Here is a 12,383-nt window from a genome sequence, read left to right as displayed (position 1 = left end):
ATTGTTTACTTGCGAACAAATCAATTACCCATGTAAGTTCAGGTTTAGATGGTAAGTCAGCTGTTTGTTCAGTGTCATAACCAGATGATTGTTTACTCTCAGAAGCATCAATGACCCATGTAAGCTCAGGTTGTGTTGGCGAGTCAGCTGTTTGTTCAGTGTCATCAACAGATTGTTTACTCGCCGACACATCAATGACCCATGTAAGTTCAGGTTTAGATGGTAAGTCAGCTGTTTGTTCAGTGTCAGTGTCATCACCAGATTGTTTACTCTCAGAAGCATCAATGACCCATGTAAGCTCAGGTTTTGTTGGCAAGTCAGCTGTTTGTTCAGTGTCAGTGTCATCACCAGATTGTTTACTCTCAGAAGCATCAATGACCCATGTAAGTTCAGGTTTTGTTGGCAAGTCAGCTGTTTGTTCAGTTTCAGTGTCATCACCAGATTGTTTACTCTCAGAAGTATCAATGACCCATGTAAGCTCAAGTTTTGTTGGCAAGTCAGCTGTTTGTTCAGTGTCAGTGTCATCACCAGTTTGTTTACTCTCAGAAGCATCAATGACCCATGTAAGCTCAGGTTTTGTTGGAAAGTCAGCTGTTTGTTCAGTGTCAGTGTCATCATCAGATTGTTTACTCTCAGAAGCATCAATGACCCATGTAAGCTCAGGTTTTGTTGGCAAGTCGCCTGTTAGATCAGTGTCAGTGTCATCACCAGATTGTTCACTCTTAGACACATCAATGATCCACGTAAGCTCAGGTTTTGTTGGCAAGTCTGCTGTTTGTTCAGTGTCAGGATCAATGATGGATGCGTCATCGGCTTTTTTGCTTTCAGAGTCATCTACAATCAATGTTAATTTGGGTTTTGCAGGAATGTCAAAAGTTTGTTTACGTTCAGCATCATCAATGACCCACATAGACTTAGGTTTAGTCAATGGGTCACTAGTTTGTTCAATTTCAGAGTTATCAATGACCCATGTAAACTTGGGTTTTGTTGGCATGTCACCAGTTTGTTCACTGTCGGCAATATCAATGACCCACGAAAGCTTAGGTTTTATTGGCAGGTCATCAGTTTGTTCAATCTCAGCATCACTGATGGTCTGCTCTTCAACATCATCAACATCACATATAGTTTGATCAATGGCCCAGGTAAATGTCTTGTATGACTCAACATCTGATGTTTTCTCAACACTATATTCTATAGAGAGTTTGTCAGATACAGATACAACGTCAAGTGATGCTAAATTAGATTGTTCAGTGACATGAGCATCCTTCCTTCGAGTAAAGTCTGTTTCCACCAGTGTGTAATTGGACTTGGGTGGTGCAACATCACATTCACTAACCCATGATGATGATAACTTAATTGGTATCTCTGGTTCATCCTTTCTTTTTGTTTCTATTTGAAATATTACAATACAGATAGATAAGACAGAAAATTGTACAGTAAGCGATAATTCTCTTTTTTTATGGAAGTGATTAGCAAGTTTTAAACATGCGCATCGTTGATTGTGACTACAATGATCTGATGAGATGGTGCACTGCATGAATAAACAGACACTGCTTTGTTTAAAACTTTTTATTTCAAGCCATACAATATGTTTAAAAATAATGGTTGTAGAATAATCATTTTAAAATGAAGAACAAAACATGTAAAAAGATGGTGTGGATGAAATAATGTGGCAGAAAGTGGCTCATATGAAATCACTTTTGTGTAAGCAGTGTATATGCTGATGCAATGTATATTAATCTCTGCGGCATTGCAGCTTCAGTAGCAGAAAACTTCTTTCCAAGTGACTGTGCTGGTGAGCTGTGAAGATGTTTGCATCACATGCAGCAAAGTCTCACCATTACCTTCAAATGCTAGACTTGTAGTAGAAACTTCTCTATCATTAACAAAGCATGTATACTGGCCTTCATCATTAAGGTTGACATCTTTAATGACAAGCACCACTTGGCCACTTTTATCCACAACATCATATTTTTCCTTATCTGACAAATCAATTCTAGACCCATTCTTGAACCAAATAATGCTATCAATTTCATCAGATGCACAAGAGCTTTCAATTTTTATTTCTCTCATTGTCTGACTGATCAGCTTCTCTTTTCCCTTGATGGTGATAAAAGGAGGGAACAAACTCCCAAGAGTAGATTGGTCTTTATCTTGTGGCTTTTCTGTCATAGTAACTCCATCAGCAACAATAGATCTTAATCTTTGTGGTTGAGATTCTAAAGTAAACATTTCACAACAACATCACAATGACGAAAATAAAAAAAGAACAGTCAACACAATAGAAACAGATAACAATTATACTTAAATAATTGTACCTTCATCTGTTGGCATGGTAACCACTTGGGTAACTTCATTTCCAACCTTACAAGAATATGTTGATAGTTTATTTTCTTCCATATCCTTCAATACCAAGGCAACATGGCCTTGAGACGTTGTGATAATATATTTATCAGAATTGGTAACATCAATTTCTTTGTCATCTTTGAACCAAGTGATATTGCTGACATCATCAGATGGTATATCAGTGTGCAAAATAACCTGTTTCTGCTGTTGGTCATCTAATGATGGAAATGGTCTAACTTCATCGTCCTTATGCTCTGAGTGAGTAAAACACCAGCATTATAACCCTTCAGCAGAGCAATTTGAAAGGGTTTTCTCAAATGTGTGTAATTTAGTGCAGCACGGTGAACTGAAGGATCTCTTTAAGTGATTTGAAAGGCACCGTTGAGAATTTGTGTAATGCAGTGCAGAATGGTGAATTGGAGAACCTCTTTAGGTGATTTGTGTGAATTTGTGTAATGCAGTGCAGAATGATTTTCATCTGACTTCATACTCATCAGATACAAGAATACTAAACTTCAGCTTAACATCACTCTTTAATTTGGAAGGCATAGCTATCAGACTTTCCCTCACTATGCCATGAAGTGGCTCTGGGAGAATAGGGTCAAATTCTTTTACTATACCAAGGTTGCAAAAGAGAAATTTGCATTAAGTGCTTGGCCAACTTTTCTCAACTCTGAAGTGAATTAAAAGTATGGTAGTGTGAAGGAAAGTGTGCAGTAATGATGTGTGAAATTGTGACAGAGATGCTAAAAAGTACAGCAACATTTGTGTGTAAGTTGCACATCCTGGTGCTCAGTGAGAAAATGTACTTCAATAAACAGTATGTACAGCAATGTGAGGTGATCGGGCATGAAGTTGTGCAAGAGATTTCTTGAAGATTTGTATGTAAGTAATACCATAGTGATGCGTGCTGACATCCAGTGTGGTGATCAAGACTGCTTCAGGAATGATGGTTGCTCCTTAGGTGCTAGATAATTAGTAAAGTATCTCAGAAGATTAGGGAGTGATAAACGTATCACAATGCATCTGAAGTACCGGTGCTATGAAAGAATATTCATACTACTAAGTGCTGATGATCCAGTGTGGATGATGATGAAAACTGGATGCAGAGTTTTACCTTCTATCACAAAACTGCCAACAGACTTCTTATTACCAACTTGACAAGAATATGTAGATTCATCCTTTCCATCTAAGTAATTGATGACCAGAACAGGCTTTCCATCTTCTATCATTGCTTTGTAATTTGTAGCAATATTTATATTGAGTTCCTTATCATCCTTGAACCACTTCACCATGTCAGGATTATCCACAGGAATATTACACACAACTTTCCCTAATAACTGTTCCTGCCCAGATGGGTCTTTAAGTATGTGTTTAGTACATAAAAGACGTGAATCGTCAGCTTCTGTAAGTGCAATTCAAGCCTCCTCAAGATTAACTGAGAGTACACAGTACCTGTTAACCAATCTTACATTCTATATACAGTATAAAGGCAATTGAACTGGGATCATATGATCTCAAATTAGAAATTTATTGACGAGAAGAGTACATGCCGTTCTTCACCTAACTTTAACTCCACTTGACACACAAGAACACTTACCTGATACAAAAAGTCCAGCTGTACTTGTGCTTGAACCAACAGAAACAGTGTAGTCACCTTCGTCTTCAAAGCTCACATCATGAATGATCAACGAGACTTTACGTTTGGCTTTTAGCATTTCATACTTGTCTCCAGGAAGCAATTGTTCATCATCTTTGCTCCACGAGATGTCATCATCAGAAACATCTTGGTTAATTTCACAATCTAGCCTTGCAGTTTGGTTTTCTTCAACGTCAGTGTCTTTTAGTTTGTACAAGAATTTGACAGGAGCTGAAAATGCAATAATCATTCTGTCTAAGAGTTTATACTAAAATAGTAGGGGGTAATATCCCATGCTGAGTGATTTGGTGTTGAAAAATCCTGAATGAGGAAGTGTAGTGATACAAGATGCAGGAGAAGGTATACTGTAAGTAGGAGCTGCAAAAAAATTAGAAGATCAATACATATAGATGTCATTAGAGTTGGACATCACTTATTGTGTGTTTATAGATAATCTAGAATGGAGGTAATAATGATTGTTAGACATGATAAGCATAAAAACTTATTTATCATAGCAGTTTGAATGTAGTGTGAACACATTCACTACAAACAAAACTAGGAGCTAAGTCAAAACAATATTTGTGCAGATAATGTAATATAGGTTATGATATTCACTACCACAGCATTTTACTTTATCTTACCTTATCTAATGATTCACAATTATTACATTAAACCACACATGTGATTAACCCATGCGTCTTTACAACTAACCCATGCCTACCTTCTGCCTCTTGTTTATCATCCTCTTTTTCCTGTATATCAATGGCAGCCACCAAGACAGGCTCAGCAATTACCTTCTGTTTTGTTGATTCACTTTCAATTTCCCAAATTTCTGATTTTAAATCAAGTTAGATATAAATACCCATACTATACATACCTTGTTCATGCAAATATCCCAAATCACAGGCATTAGATATACAGTATGATATTACGTTTTTTTAACACACATTTAATTATATCTATGTCAACTAATTAATCTATTATGACATGTATTTTGGTAAATTGCCCAAGAATTGCGGAAACCACAAAATTCAACTCTAACATAAAAAACCTTATAATCTAGAAAACCACACTTTTAATTTTTTTTTACATTTTTATATACAATTTATTTATCTATTCACTAATTCAAGGCATTTAAATTTAATTTATTCACACTTTTGAAGGCATCTTCACTTAGAACCCAGTAATTGTAGTTGTCAACTTTGCATGCATTAGTAACACAGTATATTTCTTGAACCTTTATACTATACTTCACGACATGCTTCAGAACCAACACAAAAAAAAATTTCATTTAGCAAGAAAGAAATCTTCACACACTTTCGTTTTCACAATTTACAGATTATTTATAAAGCTCTTATTTGACTCCAACCTTTTATGACAGGTTCACATACTGCAGGTTTTAATTCAACATCAACAGAACCTGGAGTAAGACTTTTAACTTCGAGGGAATCTTCATACAGAGCCTCAACTTGACTTGGTTCTAAATTAATTTGACGTTTGATATAATATGTATTTTGATTAATGATGGATTGACTTTGCATTCAGAATAACACAGTATTAAACTAAAACTTCAAGGAACAGTTATCAAATAATATTCATATAGACACCAACATCAAACATTTACTAGTAAATAAATTAACCCCAAAATTATATTTTCATATAATCATGCTAATTGTTTCTCAATCTAATTTAAATAATAGTTATTTATTAAATTATTATGGAAATTACTATCAAAAATAAAAATGAAATATTGTACAAAAGTTTTTATTAAAACAATAATCCAATTTAACATGATATTTTAATCTGGCTCATTAGTAGATTTATATATTAAACTTAATAAATGATTTTAAGAATTATTTTATCCTTTATCTACTTATAATTATTATTTAGCAAGATACCATCATTTTTATTGCTAGACTTACCTTGTACTACCACGTGAGATGAAATCTCAGATTCTGTCCTGGGACTATTTTTTTCTAATGACTCAGTTAAAGCTAAACTACACTCTTCATCATCCATCAGTTTCATCTCAATCTCCCCGTCAACCACCTTATCATCATTATCTACAGTTTTTTGAAACGTTGACTTTTGTTTATCAGCAACATCATCATCTAAATGTTCTTGGGGAGATAGTATAATTTCTTTTTCTTTTTTTTCTCTCAGTACAGGAGGCAATTCTGTTGTGACACATTGCAATTTGACAATCAATAATTATTTATAGTCAACTAAAATTATAAAAGCCACGATTTAGAAAAACATAGTGGATTTGACATTAAATTAATATTTTATTTTACTGCTTAAATTACCCACACAATTTGCTACAAATAATTAAACCCAATTCACTGTGCATTACTTTTTAAAATTACTATTTAACATTGCTGTTGATTCTCATAATCCAGCATACCTGTTATATTAACCCTTTTTAACCTTTTCACCACCAGTTCCCTCTTCTTGTCATCACAAATTCACAAATAGTCAGGTTTGTAGTCTGCACTTTCCTTCAGAAGACTGGGACAAAAAAAGCCTAAATTTGTTGACTAAAAACTGAACACTGACTCAAATTTTTTCTGTTGGCTCCAAAATTAGGATTTATTTCCAAAAATATTGAAGCAAATAAGAAAAAAAGTGCAGAAAAACTTGGGCAAGGAAGCCTGGAGACGAAAAGGTTAAGTAATGTATAGTGAATGATCAGGAGTGAGTTACAATCTTGCTCATGATATTCACAAACACATTTTACTATTTACATACACACACACTTAATATTAGGATTCTGGTTAGTGAAAGCCAACAAGTAGAATATCAAAGCAGTGTGTGGATTTACCTGATACACATCTCATTATTTATATTATGTGACTTATACAAACCTTCAACGCTGCAACATTATACTGTACCCATGCAATAAATAACTTCACACAATTTTACTAAATATCATCTACAGACCCAGTCAAAAGTCTGGCAAAAAAAAAAGATTTTCCAGGGCATAACTCATTGCTAAATTTGCTAAATCTGTGCACAGCAAACAAGTTTTGCATAACAGTCAGATTACCTATGGTAGCCTCCTCTAGGCTTGTGACTGGTGCACAAACCACTGTCACTTCTTCAATTTCTGGTATAGGCTGAACTTTGTCTATAAAGTTTAAGACCATATGGATAATAAATAAAATTGTTATACTACCTTATTTGTGCAGTGTGCAAGTGCACTACATGCAATGCATGTCTTAATGCTAGCGACCAAGTGGCAGGTCAGAATCCACACAAGGAAGGTGTTTTCCCCATGGAGAGGGGAATGGAGAGAAGGAAGGATCATGGTGACTCCAAATAAACAGCAATTGTGAAGGATTGTATAAGGAATGGAAGCATGCACCAAGCATGATATCAAATAATCAATAAAATAATGTAATAAAATAATAAAAAATCCTGCTTTGCACAAGCAATATATCATATACATGCAATCTCATATGCAGACTTTCCCACACCTTTGGCAGTAGCAGCAGAGTTGCTTATTTTGTTGAACCTTGTCTGGAATTCAGTTCCATTTCTAAATCCTATTGAGCGAAAACCCAAGTTAATAACTCACCCAAATCAGGCTCAAAGGCAGCAGTAACCTTTTCTGAGTGTTCAGGTAGATTTGCTGAATCAAGTTCACTGGCTATGGCAGCCAGAAATAACTGTTCAGAATCAGGCATATTTTCAATGTTAATATCTGCATTTGATGGCTGAAGCAATTTTGATGAAGCATCGGCCTGGTTTTCCAGTTCAATTGCTGATTTACTGCGGGTGGATTCCATGGGTGCAAAAAGCTTTTCTATGAAATCAACATGCAAAAACATAATAAAAACATGCACAACATGCAAGAACAAAGTAGGCATGCAAAGCCACGTAAAAAATATTAAAATAAAAAAGAAATAAAATCAGCATATGACATAAATAGCATAATGATGCTGCTATTTGGGCAGCAATTTATTTTTTTTGGAAGGGAAGGGGGGTCAATGCTTGTCACCATCTCACCTTCAACAAAGAGTTCGGCAGTGGTACTAGTATCACCGACCACACATGTATATTCTGCCTCGTCTTTGACAGTGGCGCTCTTTAGACACAAAGATCGACGTCTACCAGATGATTTAAATTCATATTTGTCATCATCTGGTTTAATCTCAACACCATCCTTTAACCAAGACACCTCAGCTTTTTCATCTGAGACTTCACAGGTGAGTTCAACAGCTTCATTTTCAACGACTTCAACATCCTCTAAATCTTTCACAAAGTTATACACGACTACATAGTATAGAAATACATACAATACAATGTCACACTCAGTCTCCAATCGTTTTACATGCATACACTTGTGCAATCTGAGGAAACAATGCAATTTGTACCATTCTTTATGTATGGTTATTATATTATACCAGAGGTACATTACTTGGGGTTTGCAACTACGGTGTCATGATACCAAGATCCCATTTCAATCTCGCTCTCGCATAAGCGTTCCAACTCAGAAAGATGCAAATGTGCATGCCCGAGGTAACTAGGATACTGGAATGTCCAGGTGGATCAAAATAGTTGCTCACGATATGACGGATTACGATAACTATATTTTCTGTATGTATTATATTTTTTCACTATGAATGTGGTAATACATGTTTTATTGATTATTAAAAACCGCCTAATTCATGTCAGAAGGTCGTAGCATCAGTCTCGCTATCTACGAGATGAGACTTGAATGGGATCTTGACATGATGTCACCATACAGTAATATGTGCGTTGCAAACCCCAAGTAATGTACCTCTGATTATACATACAATGTCCCTAAATAGAAGAATAGTATTTCTTAAATATTCTATTAAAAAATTTTGGTCAGCACTCTGGAACCATAAATATTAAACTAGTATTGTAGTAAAAGGTCTTACAGACTTACCAGACATTTTTTTAACTCTTTTTTTTTAATTAATTAATTTTAATTAATTAATGTTGGTACAAACCACATTATACTCCTGCAACACACTCACTGTGAAATTCACCTTAAGGCCATGCTTACGCAAACTACGCTTATCTTTTCTACTGTCCACAAGTTATCTGTTGCTCTTTATTCTTGTTTGAATGTTGATGTGATTATAAAAGAAATTGATAATTATTTAACGATTAGTTCCACTTTGTCAACATCATATACATGTGTACTGACAAAAATGTACTGAGTAATTTAATGGACAAGTATGGCCAATAGCACCTGTGATTATATAATGTGATTTTCAAAAAGAACAGACACCTGTAGGCAATTGAGAACACTACCACACACATTGTATTTGTTAACCTACAACTAAAGTTGTCAAATACAATAAGCAAAAGACAGGATTATTTCTCTAGAAGTAGATGTGCAAAGTGTAAAAGCACTGACTGGCAATGACTACAATTAAAACACAAGTGAGCATGCCCTGTGATGATTCACCTGTACCAGTGAACCTCTTACTAAGAGAAATTGATGCATCAAGAAATCACACAACACATCAACACACATTCCCATGCTCTCATAGTGTAGATACATTTGTGCAGGAAACTTGTGCACATGCCCATTTAATGGCACACATTCTGCTGACATTTGAGGCACTGTGAGCATGTGAAAAAATATCTAAGTTAAACATGTGTCTACATCACACTCTCACAAAACCAGAATAAAATGTATGTTTAACTACTTGTAGTTATGAAGTAGAAATATGACAATGCATGTGAGTGTGGTGATTGAATTATAAATGTTTTTCAAATCGTGGTAGCACATTGACAGCACATTGGTGGTGAGTCCTGGGTTAACAGCCATGCTGCCGGATCAAGTTGTACCTAATTCCATGAAAGATTGTGTGGTCTTATATGATTGTGAGTGCAGTACATATAACTGTGAGTGCATCACATATAACTGTGAGTGCATCACATGTGACAGTGAGTGCATCACATGTGACAGTGAGTGCTACGTGTCCGACAATAAAACAGTGTTTTTATAGGTGCTTTGCTAGAAAATGTGTGGTGCAACGTTGATGCATGCCAGATGCTATCTTTACCTTCTTCCGTTTTTACTGCTACTGTCAACTGTGGGGCTGCAGAAACTGTCTCAATTTCAGCTTTGGTGGGGAGAAAAATGAAAAAGCATGTAGTACCACACTAAAACATTTAGTAACATTGCATGTATACATTACATTGCACATTATATTATTTTAATAGGACTCCACTATGGCCATCATTAAGTGTCAATGAAATTTAAAATCGCAAACATGGAAGGGCTTTATAAGTAAAATTGTTTCATCTTCATAAGGCAAAAAAAAACTGATGTTGCCCTCAAATCAGAAAATTGAGAAATTAGGTCGGTCAGTCAGTCATTTTTTTTTTTTTCAAACTTGTGAAAACTAAGGGTATCGTAAATAGCCGAGGTATACGGAAATCAATCAAACGCATGCTAGATATTAAACACAAAAATCAAAGTGTTTCTTTCAGTCCTTTGTATTTAAATACAGATCAACTGGAGGTTCAAAGTTGCCACTTATCCCACCGGGGACCCGGGGGATCAAACAACAGTCCGGGATCGTAAACTTTTAAAGGAAACACTTTTTACAGCTTAAAATGGTGAGCTTTTAATATTTGGGCCTATTAAAAAAAAAAACGTGATTCATATTTTTCGGTCGGTCGCTGAGAGCAACAAAACTATTTTTTTTTTGCCTAACAGTATAATTAAACACATAGCTAGTGAGAAATCCACAAATTAAAGATAAATATTCTCTCAAATTACCTTTTACAACTTCAACTTCAGGTTCAACAATTGGTTTAATTTCTTCTTCTATCTTCTTCTTTTTCATCATTTCTATATGCTGTAGAATGACTCTAAAATCATGGATGCCATGTTTTCTCAGAACCAGTTCATAGTCCTTCACAGGTACTCCAGCTAGAAGTTCTTCAATATCAATATCTTCAGGTTTTGTTTCAACCTTCACCTGAGATGGTCTCCTAGTAAAATAACAATTTTTAACATTTGATTATGTTTCAGAATGAGATATGGTTGGGGCCACAAGTGGAGCAGGACATGCTCACCTTCTTTGTTGCATACTTATCCATTCATTCACTGGTTTGACTGTTTTATAAATATTTTATGTCTATTGGTTGTAATTGTTTTGTGTTTCTATTTTCCCATAGCAACTTTTGAGTACTGTAAAATACTTTATTTTCACTTGGAATTAATTTTCGCTAATTTTGCTGAAGGAATGATTCAGTGAAAATAAAATCCAGTTAATATACCATTTTTTCTGTATTTTACAATCAACTCGTCAAAAATCTGTGAAAATAAATTCCATACAAAACATCCAAAATATCTTTTCAGCAAAAATTAATTCCAGCTAAAATAAAGTATTTTACAGTATGTTAATTCTATTTTAGAAGAACTGAGCAAGAAATCGGAGAGTGAACAGAATATAGTGACTGTGGAAAGGAAATAGGATGGCCTAAAAACAGAAGACAAAAAAATTATATCCTATTTCTACTTTCCAATAGTATGCAAAACTCCAAAATGACACTCAACTCAATGTTTCACTTTGACTTCAATTAAACTAGATTAGTTTTTAATGAATTTGAGTTGACACAGTTATTATCAATGATTTCCATTAAAGTTTTTTAGACAAATATTCACTTGCACTTATGCAAACATGTAATTACCGGTACATACATGAATCATAACATCACAAAGGTTTCTAGCAACATCAAATTACATGTACCTCTTCAACTTCTTCATAAACTGTGGTTCTTCAGCTGGTTTCTCCTGCACCATCAATGACACAGGGACTTTCTGCTCACCCATCTCATTGACAGCTTTGACAGTGTATTTGCCAGCATCTTTAATTGTTGTTTTATTAATTATCATTGTATGCTCTTCAGTTTCTTCATTGTATGTTATTGTGTATTCATCACATTCTGTGCACTGCTTCCATCCTTTAGACCATGATATTACAGGTGTCGGATAACCACCAACTTTACAACGGAATTCAGCAGGAGAATCTGTCAAATGATTTGATATTAAATAAATCATGGCCCATCAGTGTGCATGATTTTTTAGGGATCTTGAGTCAAAAATCAAGTTGGGTAATAATGTTGACTGATGAAGAAAAAATCAAGACAATGTGTGGCTGTAGGTAACTGTGACGGAGCCCAAAAAATGTTGTAGCTGCTTCTTCATATTCACATTTGTATGGGAAATGTTAATTTTACGTTAACCAAATTGTATTATATTTATTTTCAAAGTATATAAGACTTACCTTCGACAACATCTGCAAATTTCGGTTTTTCTATGAAGAATGGAGCAATTTTAGCAGCTGGAAGAGAAAGGGATCATTTACATCAAATTTAAAATGTTATCTCTGTGAGGCAGATT

The 12,383-nt window shown here is 34.9% G+C and overlaps 2 protein-coding genes across 2 annotated transcripts in view; both read right to left on the bottom strand.

Moving 5' to 3' along the window:
* LOC100367237 (titin) overlaps positions 1 to 12,383 on the bottom strand; it is a 405,512-nt gene that overhangs the window by 268,268 nt on the left and 124,861 nt on the right. Inside the window, exons 107-116 of the mRNA XM_085495847.1 lie at positions 12,268 to 12,324; positions 11,731 to 12,010; positions 10,755 to 10,969; positions 10,033 to 10,092; positions 7,994 to 8,260; positions 7,032 to 7,112; positions 5,908 to 6,162; positions 5,355 to 5,465; positions 4,707 to 4,817; positions 3,947 to 4,216 (exon numbers count right to left, since the gene is read on the bottom strand). Of these exons, the coding sequence (XP_085351973.1) occupies positions 3,947 to 4,216; positions 4,707 to 4,817; positions 5,355 to 5,465; positions 5,908 to 6,162; positions 7,032 to 7,112; positions 7,994 to 8,260; positions 10,033 to 10,092; positions 10,755 to 10,969; positions 11,731 to 12,010; positions 12,268 to 12,324 (1,707 nt within the window). The remainder of the gene's footprint in view (positions 1 to 3,946; positions 4,217 to 4,706; positions 4,818 to 5,354; positions 5,466 to 5,907; positions 6,163 to 7,031; positions 7,113 to 7,993; positions 8,261 to 10,032; positions 10,093 to 10,754; positions 10,970 to 11,730; positions 12,011 to 12,267; positions 12,325 to 12,383) is intronic.
* Positions 1,382 to 3,888, bottom strand: LOC144361778 (muscle M-line assembly protein unc-89-like). Its single transcript, XM_078013591.2, has 3 exons — positions 3,464 to 3,888; positions 2,319 to 2,600; positions 1,382 to 2,219 (listed from the first exon to the last, which is right to left on the bottom strand). Exons 1-3 carry the CDS (start codon positions 3,639 to 3,641, stop codon positions 1,759 to 1,761), a joined length of 921 nt encoding a protein of 306 aa, XP_077869717.1. The 5' UTR covers positions 3,642 to 3,888; the 3' UTR covers positions 1,382 to 1,758.

The sequence above is a fragment of the Saccoglossus kowalevskii genome, chromosome 22 (assembly GCF_978046115.1).
Source record: "Saccoglossus kowalevskii chromosome 22, keSacKowa6.1, whole genome shotgun sequence".
Lineage (NCBI taxonomy): Eukaryota > Metazoa > Hemichordata > Enteropneusta > Harrimaniidae > Saccoglossus > Saccoglossus kowalevskii.
The sequence above is the reverse complement of the archived record's forward strand: the minus strand, read 5'-3'. Positions and strand labels throughout refer to the sequence as shown.

Bases quoted from the DNA above. Each gene is read 5' to 3' on its own strand.
- LOC144361778 (XM_078013591.2), bottom strand. From the start codon at position 3,641: ATGGTGAAGTGGTTCAAGGATGATAAGGAACTCAATATAAATATTGCT. The intron at 2,601-3,463 runs GTAAAACTCTGC...TTACTCACTCAG, and splicing joins TGGCAGTTTTGTGATAGAAG to AGCATAAGGACGATGAAGTT. The intron at 2,220-2,318 runs GTACAATTATTT...TGTTTACTTTAG, and splicing joins TACCATGCCAACAGATGAAG to AATCTCAACCACAAAGATTA.